Below are 25,088 nucleotides of genomic sequence, written 5' to 3' on the forward strand. Positions count from 1 at the left end.
CCATGGGGATGCTACAATGGTTGTAAAATGTGAAGAACGGTCATAAGTTACTTTTTTCAGTGCCATTATAACTTTGGACGGTCACTAAAGAAATGGTTGTAAGTCGAGGACTATCTGTACATGGAAAAGAGAGTTTCTCTGTAGAGCCACAGCTTTGGAGACTTCTTAATCCCTGCATTGCATAAGAAAGCTATGGTATGAGAAAGAAAGCCCCAGGAGACTGGAGAACTAAATCCACGTTCCCTTTCATAGGATTCACTTCCCTGTGACAATTCTTTTGAAGTTTTAATGCCTAGACTGAACCCGAGAATTTATTGCTTGGGTGATAATTGGACTCTTAACTCCCATTTGTTCTGTTCCTAACCAGAAGGAACTCTCTATCAACTGTAAGAACTACAGCATGGAGCCAACTAAGTCATATACGGCATGAATGCAGATGGAGAACTCCTCTTCTTCATAGTAGCTACAAAATGTGTCCGTGCTCACAGATTGTAGTCTGGGTTTAGAACAGTTCCATGCTAATGCTTTTCTTTTCCGTATCATATATCTTCCTATATCAATTATTCCCGCCTAGAGAAAAATTTGGGAACATATTTACAATTTATTATAAAAGTTTGGTATCTATCTGGATTGACTATGTGCCAGTGGTAGAATTCAATTTTTTTTACTACCAGTTCTGTGGGCATGGCTTGGTGTGAGTAGCAGGGGAGGGGTACTGCAAAATCTTCATTCCCTCCCCACTCCACTAACCTGCTTACCAGCTCCGTTCTCCTGTGCAGGGCAACAAAAGAAGACTCAGCTGATCAGCTGGGACTCGGGAGGCAGAGAATAGATGGGGGCGGGGCCAGTCAGAGGTGGTATTTGCTGGTTCTCTGAATTACTCAAAATTTCCGCTACTGGTTCCCCAGAACTGGTCAGAACCTGCTGAATACCACCTCTGCTATGTGTATGACAGAAAAGTGTGCCTATCACCCACAAATAGTTTATAATCATAGGATAGGGGGGTAGCCAAAACTTTGTGGTTTCCTTGAGTAGAAATTTGCTTTTATAATGCTGACTCCCATGCAATGAAGTAGATGTGTGTGTACCAAATGCTATGTAGAAGCAGCCCCTACAAGAAAGCTTATTATGAATGTGTTCGTTTAAATATCTGCAAAGTAAATATTGTCATACAAAAATGCCCTTCAGTTTTAATCAGTGCTATGCAAACTTCCAAATTCCAAAGTAATTCTATTGTCCCCTTGTATTATATCACAAGGAATTAAAAGCAAAACAGTCCATTTCCCAATATGCTGTTTTTCAAATGATTATCTACTCTGCCCAGGTGGGTTAACAAGCATCCGAGCAAAAAAGAAGAGGTCTTCTGATATTCAGAGAGACATTTTATCATCATGGGAACGTTACAGAAAATATCAGATATCTGAACCGATCCAGAGCCAATTTATCTGCCTGCAACAATTTCTGTCCTTCTAGATGCAAAGCTATGGACAGTGATTGCAACACTGCAGTGATAAAATCCCATCCCAAATTAGATATGTAATCTGTAAAATACACACGGAACAACTCTCTCTAACTCTTCAATGTCAATAGAAATAATTTCCCATTTCATTTGAATAAAGTAGAAAGTGCTTGCAGATATAATGACTCTGTTGCCTTTGTCGGGCAACTGATTCATTAATTCATTCACTCAATTTGTATGGATGTATCTCTCAAGTTGATGACTCTAGATCAGTGGTGGCTAACCTTTTCGGCACCGAGTGCCGAAATGGGACAGCGCACGCACATGTGCATGCCAGAAACCAGAAGAGCAGCTCTCCGATGCACGCATAGGAGCACTGGAAACAGGAACTTAGCTTCCAGGTGTGCACATGGATGCTGGCCACCTGGTCGTCCGGTTTCTAATGCGCATGTGTGCACGAAGACCAGCTGGCCGACGTGCACATGCGCTCTGGGGAACTGCTCTTCTGGTTTCCGGCACTCCCGAGTACATGAAGACCAGCTGGCCAGCATGCGCATGCACTCCAGGGAACTGGTCTTCTGGTTTCTGGCATTCCTGCACACGTGAAGACCAGCTAGCTGGCATGCATGCGCGCACCAGAACTCGGAAGAGCAACAGGCAATGGCTGGCATGTCTGGAGTGATGACTCTGCATGCCACTTGATGGTTTGCCATCACGGCTCTAGAAACTTAACAATATTTAAAAATAAGATGAAAATTACAGAACAAAATTATAAATAAGATATAGCACTCAAGAAAAAACAGTCAACAGCTACAATTAGCCAAGATAAGGCCTCAGCCACACATTCAAGACCCTGGGAAAATTAAATTAAATTAAATAACAATGCATGTCCTCATTTGATTTTCTATTGGCAGTAACCTACCATGTCAATCAGGAAAGACTTGATGAAACCCAAATTTGGCAAGATATCAAATTTGCCTTGGCTTTCTTTCCCCTCTTCTTCCTCTGTGCCATCTTACCTTTTCAAACATGTCAACAGAAATAACAGGGGAAAGGTACAGCTTTCTTTTCCATGTTCTCCTTCTACACAGTGGTGGAATTATGGGCCCAAAGGCAACAAACCGCAGCAGCTCATAATAGTAAAAAAGTGTTACAACATGGAGAAGCAGGCAATATCATTTCCAGGGGCCTTTAAACTTGGGAAAAAAATGACTCCAGTTTTCCAGACTGAAAGGGCAGAAAAGAAAATTTCTTCACCAGATTAGGAGCAATGTTTGGAAAATAAACTTTAATTATTTCAGTGGGTAAGCTTTTTAAAATTCTGACATAAATATTTTTTTCAAATGACTTTTGGGGGAGATATGCAAACTGAAGACAGCTCTGAAAAAGTACAGAAGGCAACTTTAGCAAAGATCAAGAAAACAGTGAACAGATTGGTTCTTTGAAACCTCTCCCAATAATAAGAAGCCATGAGATAACCCTATGTCTGCTAGACAGCTGCTCCTTGTGAGGAGACAACAGGAAAGTGTTTTTCTATGGGTTTGAATGCCAGGACATGACAAAATTAGTCATCTCAACCATGACAGACACTTTTAAAGTATGTGAAGTTCACAAACCTCACTTTTTAATTAGTTTTTGAAATTATTCATTAATTATTTTTAAGGTGTTAGAGACCTTTGGAATGATAAGTTGAAAAACCTCAAATGATCTGCTTTCAATCTTTAAAAAAAAAAAAATTTAATCATAAGCTTGAGAAGAGAAATAAACAGCAAAAAGGAAAATAAGATTTTGATCTTAGAAAGTTATGGGTCTAAATAAAATTAGAATATTGAATTTTTTACAATAAGAGTTTGGTATTAATTATAAGGAGCAACTTCTCATGGGATTCTGATCTTTACAAGAGAAAACAAGGTAAGTAATTTCATGATTTCAAAAATAATTGCAAGCATTATAACAATAAAAAAATACTGAAAGAGGCTTTTGAAGAATGGAATCAGACAATAGTAGCCACAACATCAAAAACAAAGTTTCTATCTTATTCAACAATGTCAGTAATGATATCTGGTTCTATGGAAATTCTATATCCAAAAGATTTTGAAGAAATGACAGATATAGAATAAATTTTATCTGACAAGATAAATAGAGATGCTATCAAAAGTGGATGTACAACCAATAAGCCAAGATAATGATTTAGAAGAGGAATTTCATTGAAATCGAAAAATATGTTTTAAAATTTAAAAGAGAAATACAAATGACAAATCAAGAGACAGATCTGGATTTTTTTTTTTCTCTTCCTATTGAATTTACAAAAAGAGCCTGGAAGAATTTTGTGCAATGGGAGAAAGAAGAAATGAAGAAAAAATAAAATCCTTTCACAATATTTGAAATAACTAAAGATTAAAGTTGTTAGAAATAAATGTTGGAGAGCATGACATGAAGAAATATAAAGTTGGTTTATTTTATCAAGGTCAACGGAAAATATGTTGTTACTTCTGTTAGCCCCTTATGGATTTTTTGCTGATACCAGGACTGAAAAGATATTGTATGGATTTGATATTGTATGGATTAGATAAGAGTTGGGAATTGGATGAAATAATAGATGTTTATAACCTTAGGCAGCTTGAAGAATCACTAAATTTGTTTAGTTTTGATTGTATTAGATTTTACTATTACAATATAATTAAAGAATAAAAAGTATTTTTGTCAAAATTCTCAAAGATGCTTTAAAAATGTTAAATAAACCAAATACAATTTAAACAGAGTTAGTAATCAAAGACATGGGGCACTTGACCATGGTCTTCAATAAGGAAGCATTCCTTAATGATGTATTTTGGCCTCTATAATTCTCAAAAATAAATTGATTACCAAATAAAAATTTCACCTGATATTTCAGCTGTTAGAAAAATGTCTCCCTAAATGCAGTCTCTTTGGAGAAAGTGAAAAAACAATAAAGGTTTCTAACTGTAAATTATGAAATGGCATACTGATCCTCCTTAAGAAAATATGACATCCACACATCTGATAGCTGTTAACCCAGCATATGGCTGGCAATATTAAAATGCTGGCTGGTCTCCTCATAATGACCTTTGTGAATAGTTTAATTAAAAATAATGATTGTGGAAAGATGAGCTTATTCAACCAAAGGAGGCATGCATATAAAGAATATAACGGAGAACAATGTTTTGCATTAAGATTACAAAGGAAAATTTCCAATTGGCCCTGAGCTTCAACTCTTTCTTTGGTATTTAAGTGAGCAAAGATTGAGAAAGCTTCATAAAGAAGCACAGGGCTGAAAAATTATTGCCAGAATCCACCATGTATTAAAATGTAAAAAAAATAATAATAATCAACCAGTTTAGTATAAATATACAATATACTGCTTTTAAAACACAACTGAGAATTCCTAAGAAATCATTTTTGGCTAATTGTACATAAACTTTCTGGGTTCTTCACAACAGGGTAAGATTTTGACTCTGTTTTTCCCAACTTTGGGTCTCCAAATGCATTAGGATCATATCTCCTAATTTTCCATCTAATTCTGAAAGGTGGAATTCCATTTGAAAAGCACCAGATTGGAGAGAGTTGATCCATTCCATAATAACTTTGCTCTCTTACTAGTCCCCAAAGCCTTCCTTTTATTCTCTTTTCTATCAGCCTCAGCAACAGAGTGGAATCCTGCTGTTCTGAGAGGATACAGAGAAGCACTTTCATTCTTTCAAGCAGTCCGTAGTGGAAGCAGCCCTCACACATATACACACACGCCCTCACATATACACACACATGCCAAGCAACAGTTTACTCATTAAAACATGGTTGCTAAGTAACCTTCAGGTAATGCTCAGGTTCACAGGATATTACTGCACGGCATATAAGATAATGCCTTGGGATAGAAATGGATATTTAGAAATTAAAACCAATCATTTTGCAAGTCAAAAACTGGCTATACACTGAATTTCCAACTACTTATCCTTTTTTTTTTTTACTATAATGTGATACCATTGAGATGCAGTTACCATGCTTGGAAAGTTAAATCCAAGGGACTCATGGTGCTCACTCATCTGCAAGATCTAGTAGGGAGATGTTGACTTTCAAGGAGAGATTGGACTGCCATTTGTCAGAAATGGTGTAGGGTCTCCCGCTTGGGTGGGGGGTTGGACTAGATGACCTACAAGGTCCCTTCCAACTCTGATTATCTGTTATCTGTTATCTCTCGATGTACAACTGTACCATGCCAACGTGCCCAGCAATAAAGATGGGGTAGAGATGAGGTCTTACTCCCTTGCATGCCAACGGAGACTATCATGCATGCCTCTTTAGTGGGTCAGAGGAAAACTGAGGGGAAATTTGGGAGATCAGACAATTGGAGTTGGAGATTAAGTTTAGATAGGTCCAGAGGTGGGTATTCAGCAGGTTCTGACCAGTTCTGGAAAACTGGTAGTGGAAATTTTGAGAAGTTTGGAGAACCGGCAAATACGCCCTCTGACTGGCCCCGTCCCCATTTATTCTCTGCCTCCCATTGAGTCCCAGCTGATCAGCTGGGTCTTCTTTTGTTGCCCTGCACAGGAGAACAGAGCTGGAAAGCAGGTTAGTGGGACGGGGAGGGAATGGGGATTTTGAATGTATCCTTCCACCTGCCATGCCCACCAAGCCACACCCACATAACCAGTAGTGAAAATTTTTGAATCCCACCACTGGATAGGTCCTGTGTGAGGATCTGCTTTCAACAGCTTTATGGATGGCACTAACTAAAAGAAATGAACATCCTGTAGGGATGGGTTATTACAGGTATCGCAGAACAAAATGTAAAAAATAAAATAATAATAATAATAATATAAATAAATAAAATAAAATGATCTGTCCAATGTGAAGGCACTATGTTACTGAACAGAAATGTATAATTCCTAGAAATTAATTAAATTTCTCAAGGTTTAATTCCATTGCAATAAACGGGAAACAATAGCCACGGTGGCTAATTTAACTCCTGTTAATTTCTATGGGTTTGAACTTTGATGTTTAAAGACTAGAGGTGGATCCAACCCAATATGGTACGTTATTAATGCTTCTTTTGCTATTATTTATGCACTATTAGAAAAGACACACACCCATACACCAGAATACAACTACTGGAAAAAGCATCCTGAAAATCAATTTACAACAAATTCATCCAAGCAAAGCTGGTCATTTTTATTTTAAATAACCATGGGTTAAGATAAGGAGGATGATAAGGAAAAACATTGGAATTTATGTACAGAAATTTTTAAAATGCAACAGATATTTAAAAAAAAAAGGCCATGCAAAGTTTCAATCACACTATTGTGGACACCATCTTGACTTTTTTATTCATTTATTTGTTTGTATTCAGCCTTTATTATTTTAACAAATAATTCAAGGGGGCAAACATATCCAACACACTTTACTTCTCTTATTTTCCCCATAACAACAACCCTGTTGAGGTGAGTTGGACAGAGAGAGAATAACTGCCCCAAAGTCACCCAGCTAGATTTCATGGCTAAGCTGGGACTAGAATTCACAGTATCCTGTTTTCTAGCTTTGACCACTAGATCATACTCTGTGGGCACCCACAGTAAAGTGTTAGTGCATGCAGCGAAGTAATTCAATAAATCTCTCCCTCCCTCCCTCTCCTTGTTTCTCTTTCTCTACCATTTAGGACGTGTCAAATTTTCCAACTTTCAATTCCCAAACATTAAAGGTAAAGGTTCCCCTTGCACATACGTGCTAGTCCTTTCCGGCTCTAGGGGGTGATGCTCATCTCCGTTACAAAGTTGAAGAGCCAGCACTGTCCGAAGAAGTCTCCGTGGTCATGTGGCCAGTATGACTAAACGCTGAAGGCGCACGGAAAGCTGTTACCTTCCCACCAAAGTGGTCCCTATTTTTTCTACTTGCGTTTTTACATGCTTTCAAACTGCTAGGTTGGCAGGAGCTGGGACAAGTAACGGGAGCTCACTCCATTATGCGGCGCTAAGGATTCAAACTGGTGAACTGCCAACATTTCTGATCGACAAGCACAACAGCTTACCCACTGAGCCACCGCATCCAAACATTAGAGGTGCTCAAAAGTTTTGGCATGCCTTGGGAATTGTAAATATATTTGGGTTACTTCAATATAGCAATAGCACTTAGAGTTATATACCGCTTCACAGTGCTTTACAGCCCTCTCTAAGCGATTTACAGAGTCAGCATATTGTCCCCAACAATCTGGGTCCTCATTGTACCGACCTTGGAAGAATGGAAGGCTGAGTCAACATTGAGCCAGTGAGATTCGAACTGCCAAACTTCTGACAGCCAGCAGTCAGCAGCAGAATATAATTTAGATATGCTTGGTTAAGTAACTACATAAATATTATACATTTTTAACATTTTATTTGTTTCATTACATACAAAGCCCTGAACCCTGTATACAGGAAAATATTTTAATAAAACATTTAATCCATGTATCAAAAGGAAAAAAAAAGTTAAAGGAACTAAAAGGGGAATGGTTTCTTTTAGGAAAAAAAAACATGTTTGATACTAGGATGATTGTAGTTTTCAACAGAAACTGTACTGGACAGAACAAAGTACTTAGCTGAAAATGGGCTTTTCTAAAATCTTATTTTGGGCAGCATCAACAAGCACACAAAGCAAACCTAGATCTTAACTGCTGGTTTCTTTGTGGCTAGGAAGAGATGAACTCACCTGAGTCACACAGGCTTGATTCAGAGCTTAAATGAAGCTGCACAGTCTATAAATGTACTGAAAAATAAACAAGCCCCAGCTATGGTCAGGTGAGGGAGGGATGAAAACTGAGCTGACAGTTACTGTGTCAGTTGAGAGGAATCACTGAGGAGATGGAAATGAGTTCTCGGCTGAGATTCAGCACGGTATTAAAACAAGCTGAAGGAAGGGTCTTGTGAAAAGGTCTCATTAAAGTAAAGCTGGCAACTTTCATTTGCCACAAAGGCCAGTTGTCCTGCTGAGCTTAAAACTGTGTAGAGATGCTATTGTCAGCCTTAAAGATGGAAGAACCACAGAAGGAGGAACGCAACAGGTTTTCACATAAGCTTGTCTCCTTTTGATATAGCCTCTAAATGTCAATCGGCTAACAACTCCAAAAATAAAAAAAATAGACAAAGTGGAATCCATTATTTGAATCTATTTCAATCCGGGTTCAAGCCTAGAACATTTTTGTATGGGCTGATGAACTGCCTAGAAAAATGCAATTGGGGAAGAATATATTTGTTAGGTTTGCCACATCTTCCATTCTTCTAAGTCAGAAGACAAGCATGATGGGTCTGATCTCACCTGATAGATCACAAAGATGGTGCTGGAAGATACTTGTTCAGTGTCAAACGCTTTTCCATGTCATCCTTTATCATAGGGGTCCCCAACCTTGGCAACTATGCTGGCTGGAGAATTCTGGGAATTAAGTCCACAAGTCTTAAAGTTGCCAAGGTTGGAAACCAGAGGTGGTATTCAGTAGGTTCTGACTAGTTCTGGAGAACCACTAGTGGAAATGTTGAGTAGTTCGGAGAACCAGCAAATACCACCTCTGACTGGCGATTTTACAGTATCCTTCCTCTGCCATGCCCACAAGACCACGCCCACAAGACCACACCCACAGAACCGGTAGTAAAAAAAAATTGAATCCCACCACTGTTGGAGACCCCCAATTTACCAAATTATACTGTTCTTGTGCTCGCTTAACAAAAAGAGGCTTGAAAGAAGAGACATTAGTATACAGGGGACATCAAACTATGTGTCTCATATCCGATTTCAATTGTGATCATTAGGGATCCAGAGGTGGATGAAGGTTAGCAAACTGAAATTAAATCTGCATAAACCGGAATTGACTGCAATTCTATTGGTTTTATATAATAATTCATGAAAAACTAAATGTTTCTATTGATAGTTTTATATAAAATCTATGTAATTTAATTTTTGGGTTTTTTTACACACTGGAGTCCATGTACTCAAGAGAATATACCCAAGAGAATAACAGAGACAGCAAATGCTTTTTAAAATGCAGTGCTTAAAATGTCTGCAAATTACACCTTCAGGTTTTATAAACTTCTTGCCAATAAGTAAACGCATGCTGTCGTCTGCATACAAATTTGTAAAAGAGGATGTAGACAGTCATTAAGACAACAAAAAGGGAAATTTTAGCTTATGCGTTTTTCCACCCCACAATGGTTGAACATTATAATATTTTTCAAAGTATTTTTTTTTAATAATTTGGGATCCCAGGAAAATCTGGATTGGAAAACAGACAGTATTAGACACAAAATGTGATATCTTGGCATACTAACAACTTAATCTATCTCTAAATAGCTGCCTTAGTATGTTAGAAAGTGCACAATGTATGTACAATGTTAAGCCCTTTTGGCAAACTTAACAAACTTGATCTGATTATATGAGGATGTAGGTTAAAGTCCAAGGCAGAAATTTGAGAAAACACCTACATACAGGTGTAGGATATGACCTATAGACAAAAGGATTTTAGAAATGTATTCCTAATATTTTATGAAAATGTGAAACACAAAATATAAATCTACTCAACTCTGATATCGATGAATAACCAATTAAAAATTGCCAACACATTTTTGTGTGCCTTCTTGAACAAGCAATAGACAGAAAAGCTAAGAGGAATTTATATAAATTTACAATGCATATAGTGTCCAAGTTTGTATGAAAAGTACAATATTCGATAATGTATAGTCAAATTAACACTTTAACTGGAGTCTTGACCACTACGTTGTTTATAGTTTAGACAATCTATGTTGTCTAAACTTACTACAGGTAGTCCTCGACTTACAACAGTTCACTTAGTGACCGTTTGAAGTTACAACAGCATTGGAAAAAAGGGATTTATGACCATTTTTCACACTTAGGACTGTTGCAGTATTCCCATGGGCATGTGATTTACATTTGGATCAGTGGTGAGATTCAAAAATTGTTGCCACCAGTTTGATGGGCGTGGCTTGGTGGGCACGTTTTGCGCGTATGCACACACTTTGCGTGCATGTGTGTGCCAAATGCTCACTTTGCGCAGGCGCAGAGGCGTTCTAACTCGCCTCCTGCAAGTATGCACGATGCCGGTCGCTTCAGCAGCTGCTGCGCGACACTATTTTGTGCTGTGCAAAGCAGCTGCCCTTCAAATTCTGCCAATAAAAGTGAGTATGGGAGCCCGGGCAGGCGGGTGGGCCCAACAGCAGAGCAGCCGAAAGAACCGGTTCAGTCTCCGCTGCTCATCACTCCTACTGGTTCTCCAGAACCGGGCAGAACCGGTCAAATCCAACCACTGATTTGAATACTTGACAACTGATTCACATTTATGACATTTGCAGTGTCCCGGGGTCATGTGATCACTATGACCTTCTGACAAGCAAAGTCAGTTGAGAAACCAGATTCACTTAACAACCGTGTTACTAATTTAGCAACTACAGTGCTTCACTTAACAACTGTGGCAAGAAAAGTCATAAAAATGGCACAAACTCATTTAACAAATGTTTCACTTAGCAACATAAATTTTGGGCTCAATTATGGTCATAACTCAAGGACTACCTGTCGTTTCAGTGTACTTTCATTTCCTTAGTAAAGAAAACAACAACAAAAACAGCAGCTCGCTTAGTCAGAATTGGTATCTTAAGTTACCACTAATGATTATGACCAAGAATAGGGCTCTAATGTGTGTCACTATATTTTGAAAGTATAAGAAATTTAGAAATACAATGTCACTTGCTTTTTCCCAAAACATTGAAAAGACAGTGACAGAATATAGTCCATTCTCTCAAATGCATCATATCTCAGAAATGGTTATATATGGGTCAGTGGTGGGATTCAATTTGTTTTACTACCGGTTCTGTGGGCGTAGCTTGGTGGGTGTGGCAGGGGAAGGATACTGTAAAATCTGCAGTCAGAGGCGGTATTTGCCAGTTCTCTGAACTACTCAAAATTTCCGCTACTGATTCTCTAGAACTGGTCAGAACCCGCTGGATACCACCCCTAACATGGGTACAGATTATTAAACCTATTTGAGGTTCTCAGGAATGTAAACTCCTTTGTCTCTTCTGTTAGAATATCTGACACAACTGCAAAAACATTGTATTTCACATCATGTACAAAAGAAGATTAAAGAAAATACATGAGGATATCCAGGTACTTTACATCAAGGATAACATAAAAGTATTGTATTTTTCCCCATTTTGATCCCTTACAGAGGAATAACAGTGGTTTTAAAATTAATTATCCTTACACAGTGAGAATTATACTGTTGTGGCCTGTCGGACAACGGCCTCTCCAACAGCTGAATCAGATGAAGAGGAGGCATGGGACTCAAGGTCAGCATCAAGGCAGCCTGAGAGCTCCGAGGGGGAAGAGGAAATGGAGCTGTCAGAGAGAGAGAGAGAGACAGAGGCAGACCTGGGCCGTCCGTCAGCCCTCAGATGGACAGTCAACAGTCCCCTGGTCTGGAGGTGGCTGATGAGAGGAGGAACAGGTCCAGTGCCTGATGTGCGGATGCACAGAAGGCAGAGGAGAGGAGAGCAGTGGAAATCTGTGGGCCGATCCTTGGGAAGGAAGAGCCACCACTGTTAGTGAAGCCCCACCCTAGGTCTGGGAATAAAAGGCAGACGGTGGAGTTGAATAGATGTGGCAGACAACTATTCATCTCCCGGCCGGTCCGACTTGTTAGCCTGCGGTGAGAGAGAAACTTTTTGCCGGGGCTGCTGGCACTCCTACTAAAGGAATCTTTGAGTTAACTTCAGAGGGTTTGTCGTGTTTAGGAAGCTGGGTCAGAACATATACCAATTGCAATTCTGCCCTTGAAATTTCTAATCTTTTGACCAAGTGAGAAAGGACTCTGCCTTGTTTCTTATGTTTCAATGTAACAAAGGAACTCAGAACATTATATTCTAGAGAGAGTGACAAAAATTTAAGGCTAAGTAAATAACGAAACAGTAAGGACCATGATGGTGAACCTACAGCACGCGTGCTACAGGTGGCATGTATAGCCATTTGTGCAGGCACGCGAGTCCCAGCCACACTTACTGGAATACCGGAACTGACAAAACGGGCCCATTTTTCAGCCTCCAAAGGCTGCAGAGGCTTCCCTGGAGCCCCCAGGAGGGTGAAAACAGCCTCCCCCAGGCTCCAGAGGCCCCCCCAGAGGCTGAAAATGGGCACTTCCAGATATTTCCGGAAAGTCCGTTTTTCAGCCTCCTGAAGCTGCAGAGGCTTCCCTCAAGCCTCTGGGAGACCGAAAATCAGCTGGGAGTCACGCACATGTGCAGTGCAGGTAAGGGTGCGGGGGTGTTGCGCATGCATGCGCAGGGGCGGGCGCATTGCATTGTGGATGCCAGCACTCACGTGCTTTCAGCACACCACAACAAAAAGGTTTGCCATCACTGGTATAGGATATACCACAAACCTCAAGCATTCTTCAAAATAAAACTGCTACCTTCAGAATCAACTGCAAATGGGAAGAAAATCATTTCAAAAACAGAATCCTAAAAGACATCTCAGTAAAAAAAATTCATAAACTCTCGTGCTATTGTCAGTTTCCATGAGATGGATTTGAAACAAACACCAATCTTTGAACTGTAAGAAGGGGGAAAATGGTGCCTTTAACCATATGATTGGCATTAGATAGTCTTCAAAATAACAAGTTCCATATTTACTCTGCCCTTTGTCCATACAGCGAATATCTGCACAGAGAATGCAATCAGCTCGGTAACAGAATCATACGGTAATTACTGTTTTCCTTTCACTAGCTCCAGATTAGGTTCTGTTCATTCCCATGACGCTGGATCTTTTGAAGCCCCAACTGGCATTTTTATGCCTCTGCACTCTTAACTAGAACAAAACTGGATTTATTTATTTTTTCATAATGCCAAGGTATGCAAGAGGTCTGTGTATGGCTTTTGCTGTATCAAATCTTCCAGGTTTTACAGACAAGTTTTTTCCCTCCAGCATCCACAGCAACCTAACTGCTAAGAAATACAGAGAACTAATCAGCTAACTTGATCTTAATACTCCTGGTCAGTTTCCAGTCAATTTCACCACCCTTGCAAAAAGATCTCTCGGCTTGATTTTCTGTTTATATAAGCAGCCTATATCAAATCCTTCCCTCAGCCCATATCGCAGCTCCAGGGATCAAGCGAACTACTAGTGATGCACACACACATATACATACATACTCCCCTTAGCTAGAATCATGGTTAAAAAGCCTGGCACCATGCTATTTTTTCCAGTACAGTATCATTATTTCCAAAGGCATTTCAATAAAAATCAAGAAAAGGAGATCCTCATAGCAGGTTTGCTCCTAGCTGTAAGAAGTGGCCATTTTTTTTATTTGTTTGTTTTCTATTTTTTGTTGCTGATGATTTTTGCATTGGCTAGACATATCTGAGCTCTTTCTCTGAGCTTTCACAATAGCCACACAATTCCAAGACAATAGATGTCTGGCTAAAAGAGTTGCTGAAGGGGGTGTGAAAAGATGCTTTAGAACAGGTATGTTTCAGCTGATTTAAATTCAAATGCACCTTATTCCAGATTCACTTGTCCACCAAAGGAACTTACAATAGAATGTTAGAAAGCTCCCGAGAGCATATTTGTGCTGCATGTTCCTAATATCCTGAATATAAAGAAATGATTAGCTGAAAGGGTGGGACATCACCTGAGCCCAATTTTTAGAATTTTTTCTTTGGTCAACTAGAGAAAAAAATGGAATGGCTGCCAGCATTTCTCACCCATTTTCAGCATTTTGAGGTCAAAGAAAAGACAATCAAAAGTTGGCTTCACACTAGTTTGTGAAGAATTGTGAGGAGGGTACAACTGAAATCTGTCTTATATAAGTCTCCCTTATTGAGAGTGTTTATTTGTCAACATTCTTACTTCACCTGGATTATTTTAAACAATCCTGTAGCAAATAAAAAGGAGACTTGTGATATGTAATGATTCCCTTCATTAGAATAAATCCTAAATGCAGCACACCAGACCTAAACCAAGTTGTAATCATTTAAGAGTTGTTTCAAAGTATTATGATGGTCTTGAACAATTCAATAACGCTTCCTGTCTGCCAGAAGTCATTTCTGGGCAATCAAATAAGGGGAAAAGCAAGCATACAGATATATATACTTCATATAAATTCTCAGTTCTCAATTGTGTAACATACCTTCCATGACATATACCAGTGAGCCAACATCTCCTTCTTTGATGATGCAACTGTCTTTGCCATATTCCACTGGATACATACAATCCACAATTTCCTGGATCTGAGACAATTCCAGGTTCTTCATGAAGTCATTGTCAAGGATAGCTTCCTTTATTAGGTCCTTTGACCTAGAGAGAGAAAGTAAAGTTGTACTGTACAAAATGGTTGTACCAATCAGCCTCCTTAAAATGATCATGTAGAAATGAGAGATTTAAACTTTTTCACCAACACCAAAATCTAAACTTAGAATAGCAGGTTAAGGTATCATCGCAGCTCACACCAAGATTATCTAAAGATAGCATTGTGCCCTCTCCTGCATTTTCTTCCAAAAATGGCTATGAGGTTGACCCTACCTAACAATATAGGACAGTACAGTAATTAATGACCTTGTTAGCTATCTATACAATTCAGAAAATATTAAATTGGCAATAATCTCACAAAGCCACCCTATTTCCATTTATGCAGAAGGTAAGGAGTAGATGATTAAATCAGCATTAGTCCTTAGAAGGTGCTTGCTGTTACCAGTTCTAACCTGATGTCCTTCACAAATGCTGTTACAACAGTTATCATTGCAACACAGCTCCAACAGCTTTTTGAACAAGAGTGTCAAACTCAAGGCCTGGGGGCCAGATCCAGCAAATCAAAGGGCTGCCCTGGAAATAGAGAAGGACAGGCCCACAATGCCTCTGCCAGCAAAAACAGTGCTTGCAAGGGCCATGAGCTTCGTTTTCACTAGCAGAGGGCTGCAGGAGACTATGGCAGCCAATGGGAGCCCATTTTCACTGGCACGGTACTTGAGCCACCACAGGCACCACCCCCCGACACAAGTTATGTCATGCTGGCCAATGCCCACCCCAGCCCCCTGAGGTCAAATACAACTCTTATGCAGCTTTCAATAAAATTGAGTTTGACACCCCTGTTATAAAAAAATAAGAAGGTTGAGCTAGTGACCAAAACCATAACACCCTGCTCTCTCTCTCTCTCTCTCTCTCTCATACATACATAAATACATACATACATACATATACACACAACAGTCACGAAGTCTATGGCTCAAAATTATTCTGTGTCATAGAGAAGCTTGAAGCTTAATTAAAACACCTGTCTTCCAGCTGTAAATATTATAAACCATAAAAGGGCAAAAGCATCATATAATGGCAGAGAAGGTTGTTGTTGGACATGTTTGGAGTCATTCTTATACAGCATGGACTTGTAATATTGTATATATCGAGATGGAGGTATCTGCCATCGGGGACCCAGCAGGAGGAAACTGAACCAAAGAAAGAGGTTCATTGAGCAAAATGGCTAATGGAAAAGTCTATAGTTCTCAGCTAGATGTCAAGGAGAATAGCTTGACAAGGGTGTTGGAGTCCCACAAGCCCAGAAAAGAGTTATTTCCCTCTTCTTTAGGATAAAGCATTAGCAAGCCAGAAATAAACCCCCAGAAAGAAACCGCAGAACCAAGAGAGAAAAACAGAGAAGGCACTGTAAAATGCTCTGTAATTTTGTAGAACAGTATACACATAATTAGTGAAGTGAAATCTACTGTAAATACAGAATTGTGTATGTTTTTCTGGAAAATTCCCTTTTGCCATGTTTAATGCATACTAAAAAGGCCTTTAATCATGCAGTTACACTTATCAGATTGACTTTTTCAGCTTCAGCCCATCTAGCAGGTGCTGTCTTATACAGGGAAAAACTTAGATTTTTTCCCAACCACTAATAGTTTATCAGTTCATAGCAAAACAAATAAACAAACAAACATGAATATCCAATGTTTGAATAAAATGTTAATCACCTGGTCTTTTTTGCTATAACAAATATTAGTCTGAATTTAATAATTTAATTTTAAAAAATTAGGACCACCACCTATTTTCATACTTTTAAAATCATTAAGTGGATTGGGTTTTTTCAATTGTTTACTTCTAATTGTTCTGTAATTTGTACATAACCTTTTCAAAAGTCTCCACGGTTCACTACTTTTACAAAGCATACAGGATCAATTTTGTTGGTCTTCATAATGTCTTACAAGTTTTTAATAAAGCACCATCAACTCTTGAAGGATTATCTCCTTCTCTGAGCCAGTCAGGCACAAATATTAACAGTTCTGCCTTCATTCTCATTTTCATATTGGATTTCCCTCCAGAATGTCTATTAAATCTTATTTCATCCATCTGATAATACCCCATACATAAAGATTACAGACTGTAATTGTTTAAATACTATGCAAGGGATTTTAAGCAAACAAGCATCTGATATGTGAACTAAATTAATGTTCAAATATAAATATGAAAGGATACACTGGTCTGTTTGCAAAATGTTTACCATAGGATTCTTTTTTTATATACAAACGTGAATAATCATCTTATCATTCCACAGCAAATTAATATTGTCTGTGATATCAACATATCTTTGAACTATAAAATACAGTAAATGCATCTCTTCCATAAAATATGAAGACAACAGAACCCCCAAACTAAACAAGCAAAAAATACAGCAATCTCTTATTTTATTGCAAATAGAAATGGCATATTTAAAAATAAAAACTACTATCCGGACCAACTTCATGTCCAACTAAAAATTAAAACTATTTTAATGTATTATTCATGGCAAATCTTATCAAGCTCTGATTACCCTCTTCTTTCTCCAGCAGCTATTAATTCTTCCCAAGAAACCTTCATCAGTACTTTGGAGAATTCTGGGAGTTGAAGTGATATCTTAAAGTTGCCAAAGTTGAGAAGCACTAATCTAACTATGGGAAGACCGCACCCCCACCCCAGAAGAATGAAATATTTTGGGAAATGTTTAAAAAGGCAGGATACAATATTTTCTCTAAAGGAGAAATGAAAAAATCTTAAGGGAGGCAGAAACCAGCCCAAGTCTCCCTGCCACAAGCAAAAACTGAGGAGGCTAGCTTTTAGAAATGCAGATTTGGTAATCCATTCAGAAAGAATGGGTCGAGACAAAAACTCAAATAAGCAACAAACAAAAGGTTGACAAAATTAGCTCAAACTCGTATGATCTGTATTTCCTCTTTTCCCTATGGAGCCAGCTATGACCCCTACATGAATCCCATAGGAATCCAGAAGGTATTAAAAAAAAACAGTCTAAACTCCATTTTGTCAGCTGCCCAGAATCACACGTGGTTGGTAGTTCTGCTTCATCAATAAAGAAAACCTCTCTTTCCAAACAGCCTCCAACCTCCATTTTGTTTCCAGTGCCTTTCTCCTGGCTTGGAACGGAACCAGATGGCTTTTCCTTCCAACATAACAAAACAGCCAGGCTTATGTATGGGAATCACTTGATTCCCAATGGTGACAAGTGGAAGCCATCTTTGATTTCCCCAAAATCACTCATTGGGAAAATCTACAAATCTTGCTGCCTCTTACAGATGAAACTCAAGTAGCTTCTACATAAGTCCGACTAAGGAAAAACATCATTTACCAATTATACTAGCTGATTCTCCATTTAACACATTACTTTATGAGAAACCCTCTTTCCTTACTACTCTTTCTCCTTTCTCTCTCTCTTGCACAAACATAAAAACATGCAGAAAGAGAGAGAGAGAGAGAGACTACAACTCAGTGTGTTTTTCCATGTGTGCTTTGATAAACTTGGACTTGGTTAAAGGATAACATTCATTTGAACATGAAATCTTATTGTCTTTATTATGTCACTCTGTCTGTATTCAGACAATACTTATTTTGAGGTGAAATTTTATTTTCATTTTATGACCCTGTAATCCCTTTATCTGAGATGGAGTCAGGGCAATTGAATGGAGCTGAACATTTAGTGGCTGGATGACCTTCCTAACATCTACATGGAGTTCGCAGCAGATATTTTCTCTTTGCGCCCCCGATAGAGAAACATCTGCAACTATCTAGGATTGAACTCTCAACTTTCTAGGTGGGAGGTGAGCATCTTCACCTCTAGGCCACCGCACTGCTCTCACTTGTTTTAGGGTGGAATAATGAACAATAAAGTAGCTAATGTGTATTATGTTTGCTTCTGGGTGGAGGATTCAGAGTCCTGTGAATATGCAGCATATCTACCATTTCCTCATTTGTAAATTTTCTCTGGTGAAAAATGGAAAGGTTACAAATGATGGATAGGAGGATGTAATGGAGGATGTAATTGCTCTTTGCATTCCTTATATAGGGTAGAGTGATTCTGTTCAACATATCAAGCACTGAATGTCATTTGTCTGATAGTTTTCCAGAGTGAACACAAAAATATAGACTGAAAATATGGATTCTTATGAATTTTTATGATTGCTACAGATTGCATGTAGCACTATTATTTTATACATGTTGTAAGACTTGATGATATGTTTATTGGGACTCTATACAAAAATTATGAAGATTCAAAAAAGAATCCATGCCTCAGATCAAGATTTTTTTTTGTATTTAACAATACTGACAACTTCCAGGATTTTGAGCTTATAGACTCATAAAAGCTTTGATTTGATGATGGCTTGCAGAAAACTGTACATAAAGGCCATAGAAATCCATTTTATATAATCAAAAGAATACTGTGCTATTTTCTGTTAGTCGTATTGTATAAAGTTTAATAATTCAAATAGCTTTTCAATCTAAACACTATTGAAGTTGTTTTCTAAATTTTGGTTCAGAAGTAATGCCAAATCATATTCAATCTTTAATTTATCTTGACTTCATAGATTTCTTCTTATGCTCCCTATTACTAGCAGGATTGTAAACAAATATTGGCTCTTTTTCCATAAATAAATTTATTTTTTATTTTTATTTATTGTTTTTTTATTTTTCCATAAATAAAAATAATAATAAGAGAAACTGCTTTGTTGGGGATTTAAAACAACAGAAAATAAATGTTGCAAACAAATTCTAGGATGATGTTGTTACATACACAAGTGACACTCTTCAAAATAAATATTTTCAGGATATATTGAACAGAATTGCTTTGCTGATAGGTTTGAAATGGAAATAATAACCCTAATTCTCTTTCTTACCTTTTTCATTTATACAGAACAAAGCCTATCAAATCACAAAACATATCAAATATTACAAAAGTAATCATTTATGTGTAAATTAGTGTCTACAGCTAAAGTAAAAACTACATTTTCAGAGATCTCTTCATAACATTTTTCACTTCAGATGTTGAAACATATTATTTTCATCCTGCCTAAATATGTAGCTAATATAAGTGCTTTGTACAATGCCTAGAATTATATTATTTTGGGGGTATAAACAGCCCAACGGTGCTCTAAATGAATCCCTTCATTGATTCTAAATCCTGGGTTGCCTTCAAAACTCATTGCATTCAAGGGCCATTTGAAACCAATGCCTTGCAATATCTACATTAAATTTACAATGTTAGTAGAGTGAACAGCAAATCCTTTTTATTCACCCAAGCCTGAATTACATATAGGCAGAGAGCCTCAGAGACCAGATATCTATATCCTAGACCCCTGAGCAAACAGGAAGGAGACTCCATAATGCCTTCAAATGCTTCAAAGATAAGCATGTACACCAGGGATAATCCACAATTAACTTTTGATTCGAAAGAATGTTTGGCATGTTTGCAATCCTGGCTTCCAGAAGGAGAGGGCTGTGTGGAAAATTTTTGCTAAAGCAAGATTTCCTCAGCTACAGCTTTTCCTGCTTTAAAAAAAAGGGGGGGAATCTTTGTTTTGAGGTAAAGGACCTCACTTGGGAAGAGGCCAGGAAGAAGAACTGCAAGTAGTCCTTGACTTACAACAGTTTGTTTAGTGACCATTTGAAGTTCCAATAACAGATAACAGATAATCAGAGTTGGAAGGGACCTTATAGGTCATCTAGTCCAACCCCCCACCCAAGCAGGAGACCCTACACCATTTCTGACAAATGGCAGTCCAATCTCTTCTTGAAAGTCTCAAGTGATGGCGGTCCCACAACTTCCGAGGGCAAGCTGTTCCATTGGTTGATTGTTCTCACTGTCAGAAAGTTTCCCCTTATTTCCAGGTTAAATCTCTCCTCCAGTTTTCATCCATTATTCCTTGTCTGGCCTTTGAATGCCATGGAAAATAGCTTGACCCCTTCCTCTCTGTGGCAGCCCCTCATATATTGGAAGATTGCTATCGTGTCTGCCCTGGTCCTTCTCTTCCCTAGTCTAGCCAAGCCCAGTTCCTGTAACCGTTCTTCATATGTTTTAGTCTCCAGTCCACTAATCATCCTGGTTGCTCTTCTCTGTACTTTTTCTAGAGTCTCAACATCTTTTTTATAATGTGACCAAAACTGTATGCAGTACTCTGGGCATGGTCTTACTAAGGCTTTATAGAGTGGGGAAAGGTGACTTTTTCACACTTAAAACCATTGCAGCTCGTCCATGGTAACATAACTGAAATTCAGGCGTTTGGCAACTAACTCATAAAATATTTCTAGGGTCTTTTTAGAGTTGCTTACAGAAAGGGAGGGGGAAAAGGGGTTTGAAAGAGCAGTGCGACAGCTTGGAAATCAAAAATGCATTCCATAAATAATTTTTCAAAGATAGTAACTAGGTGACTGAAGTTTCTGCCAGCAAATATCTAACTGGAGAACATGATTGATTACTCTTGGCTATTGATGTTTCTCATTGAAGAATATGAATTATGATACACCCAGGGGGTGGGGGAAAACCAGGTGTCAAGGGTGTCTCAGAGTCAGCTACACCCAGGCAGTGCTGGACATGTTAACTCCCAATAAATCCTTTTTAAGTTTTGGAAGTTTTGCTCGAGACTCATGATTTAATTAGGGTAACTGTCAGAATCCTGATAGCATATTTATGACGGTTGCAGTGTCCTGGTGACGTGATGTGACCTGGTCACAAGCAAAGTCAATAGGGGAGCCAGATTCACAAATGCAGTGATTCACTTAACAACTGTGGCAAAAAAGTCTTAAAGTGGGACAAAACTCACTTAATGACTGACTTGCCTAGTAGCAGAAATTTTGTACTCGTTTGTAGTCATAAGTGAAGGACTACCTGTGCTGGAAGGAGGAGAGAGGGAGATTTTTGAAAAATGTAGACAAATTGGAGATTGACAATAGCCACATGGTTTGGGTGTATTAGTTTCCTCAAGAAATAAGAGAGATTAAACCAGTGGTCAGAGGGGAATGACCCCTAAGAAGAGCTAGCTTAACTGGACATGAGGAAAGATGTTGAATGGGAGCCAAAAATTATCTTCAAACATCTACTGGGCAAAGAGGAGATAGACATTTTGGGGCCACAGGGCTCAATGTCTTTGGACTAGACACGAGAGAAGATGCCAAACTCTGGCCAGATACTCTAAGAAGTAAACAGGGGCTAAAAGGAAATGTCTCTCTGGTTTAAAGGCTACAGCTGTAGAAGACATGGATTAGTCAGGGCCAGTTCAGGGGACAATGCCCACTTGGAAGCAAAAGGTCAGGATTTGTTTTCAGATTCCTGTCAAAATATGCACATCTGTTTTATGGATTCTGATAGTTGAAAGGTACAAGCTGTTTTGTAGAAAGTTAGCAGCCACCCCTGTCCTAGAAGAATGAAAATTTTTGAGAAATATTTAAAAAGGCAGGATAAATTATTTCCCCTAAAAGAGAAATAAAAATCTTAAGGGAGACAGAAACTCAGAGACCCAGCTCCCTGCCCCCAAGCAGATAGTAAGATGAAGCCAACTTTTAGAAATGCAGATTTGGTAAATCATTACTCCGTGCAGCAAGGTCTAAACAATGGTAGGGTTATTATCCCTCAGCCACAATAGGAATTGCCCAAAAGGCCCCTTCATTGCATCAGCCAAACTTCAACCAAGCTTAGCTCAGACAAACTCCTAGAATTTGTACATGGCACCATGGGACTCTGACAACAGCCAACAAGATACATGTTCTTGCACAGGAACAGGAAGTTCAAGGGCAAAGCCCAAGAGAAGGTATAAAAACCCATCACCCTCAACTCCATGTGGTCAGCTGTCCAGAACCACCCATGTGGTTCTGCTTCATTAAACCACCTTTCCAATCAGCCTCCATGTTTCCGGTGTCTTACTCCCAGCTTGGAATTGAATCAGATGGATATTTCTCCCAACAGTTTCCAGACACATACCTCTCTATTTTGCATCAGAGACATTGTGGTCTTTAATGCTTTCTCAACTTTTGTAATTTTTGCCACCAAGTCAGGAGAGCATCATGAGGCGGTCAGGAGGCTTCCCAATATTTTAACCCTCCGCAGCCATTCATTATAACCAGTTTTCACGATTGACATCAACAGCCTATTTCCTTTTCTGAAAAACCTGATCATGTCCTCTAGCTGTACATCTTGACTGTGTACAGTATGCATGGATTGCATGTGCTGGGAAGTCAGAATAGAGTCTTTGCTCATGTCTGTTTGAATAAAAGTAAAAGTTGCTCCGGGAACCTGGTTCAAAAGGATGAGAACGGAGTTTCAATTTGTATTCAAACAGAAGTGAGCCTTTCCGTGTGAGTGTTTGGAGAGGATTAAAGTGGTTAAAAGACAAAGCAAACCTCTCCAAGGTTTAAAGTGTCTATTTCACCTACAGTTACCAGACACCTGAACAGACAAAGGAGGACACAGACAAGTGGAAAGAAAGATAAATTTGGGAGAGAGAGACCTAACTCTTTACCTTTCTTGCCAAAAAAGAAAAAAGAAAAGAAAAATATAACAAAAAGAGCCACAAAGGTTTACCTACATTTATATGAAATTACTTTTTCCAGCATCAGAAAGGCTGGTTTTTCAATCACAGTATTTTTCCAACAATTTTTTACTTTCAAGAACATATGCTAGCATTGTGAGAATGGACTATGGCACGCTTTCCAAACTCCACAATAGAAACATAAGAGAAGTCATGTGAGCCACAACTACAGTGATCATAGATTTGGAAAAAGCAGGGGAGAAATTGATTTTAAGGCTATGGCTGCTGGGCAGAGGAGATGACCTCCTTTTGCTTTACATCTGGTAATCCTAATTCAGCTCTTAAAATTAAAAAAAAAATATTGGGGATATTCACCCCAAGTTCTTTGGGGTGTTATTAAAGGATACCTTATGCCTCTTCAAGGTTTAAGGCCGCCCCTTACAGTTTCTTAAAATCCACTGAATATGCCTCCATCCGAGCATGTGTGGTCTAGGGCTATATTTTTAAATTCCAGACAAATAAATAAACCAATAAAGGGAAACATTTGTAGCTAAGGGTTGAAACGTGGGGTCCTTGGTGCTCTCTGGGCTTGGTTGTTTTCTTGCAGACATTTCATTACCCACACTAGGTAACATCATCAGTGCGTTGATGATATTACTCTGGTTTGGATAATTAATGTCTGCAAGAAAACAACCAAGCTCAGACAGCGCCAAGGACCACACACAAATAAATAAAACATGACAGTTGAGTTTAAGAAATTAAGAGTTGAAGGCTGTTGTTGCTCAAGATGTTGATATAATTACGGTTCAAATTGCTAAAATTGAAAGTATGAACTCTCACATGGGAATAGCTTTGGAAACTGCACTAGCAGCTTTACAGAAAATAATTAAATGTAACAAAAATTGCATGTTTGGGAGAACAGTTGCATAGAAGCAACATAAAAATACATCAGACTTCGTGAACAGACAGAGGGATGTCTATTATTCTTACTGAGACTTTCCTAAAAAGGAAATTGCCCTGCCAGTGGCCTTTTGGTTGAAGAAAGAGAAATTTTGTCTGATTCCAGTTAGGTCCAGTCCATTATCTAGAAACCTATTTCCCCAGGTCTGACATGAATGAAATTCAATACTGAAAAATTCTCCTTCTGCTTCAATATTAGAGGGTGTGAAAACATTTTTCAATAACAGAACCATGGTATTCCAACTTTTTTCTTTCAATAATTAAAAAGTTTGGTTGTAGAAAAGTTTGGGGGAAAAAACCTGGGGTTTACTCACAATCGTCTTAACTCGGAGAAAGGAATGTTGCTCTCCTGTTTTTGTGTATTTTTTCCTCAGATTTCTTTTTTTTTCTTTTGGGTATTTCAGGTAGCTTTTCTCTTTGAAAGTTAAGCATATTTTTTTAAAGCTCTGTTTTGGTAGACAGAAATTAATTTATCAGTCAGTATAGATTTCTTAAGTGGCTTAAATGAAAACTAGAAATATATATACATTTTTAATGTCCTACCTTAATCTTTTCTAATATATTTGTGTGCTTATGTACCAGTGGTGGGATTCAATTTTTTTTTACCAACAGTTCTATGGGTGTGGCCTAGCTTGGTGGGCATGGCTTGGTGGGCATGGCAGGCGAAGGATATTGTAAAATCTCCATTCCCACCCAACTCCAGGGGAAGGATACTCCAAAATCTCATTCCCTCCCCACCCCGCTAACCTGCTTTCCAGCTCTGTTCTCCTGTGCAGGACAACAAAAGAAGACCCAGCCAATCAGCTGGGACTCGGGAGGCAGAGAATAGATGGGGGCGGGGCCAGTCAGAG

At 38.6% G+C, this 25,088-nt stretch overlaps 1 protein-coding gene across 2 annotated transcripts in view; it reads right to left on the bottom strand.

The window, feature by feature from the left end:
* Positions 1-25,088, bottom strand: part of PRKG1 (protein kinase cGMP-dependent 1) — an 864,463-nt gene that overhangs the window by 663,008 nt on the left and 176,367 nt on the right. For both annotated transcript variants that reach the window (XM_087964134.1, XM_087964133.1), the window contains exon 2: positions 14,628-14,794. In XM_087964134.1, the coding sequence (XP_087820260.1) occupies positions 14,628-14,794 (167 nt within the window). The remainder of the gene's footprint in view (positions 1-14,627; positions 14,795-25,088) is intronic.

The sequence above is a fragment of the Notechis scutatus genome, chromosome 4, assembly GCF_049901735.1.
Source record: "Notechis scutatus isolate UNSWTSFEM ecotype Mainland chromosome 4, rNotScu1.2, whole genome shotgun sequence".
In the NCBI taxonomy this organism is placed as follows: Eukaryota; Metazoa; Chordata; class Lepidosauria; order Squamata; family Elapidae; genus Notechis; species Notechis scutatus.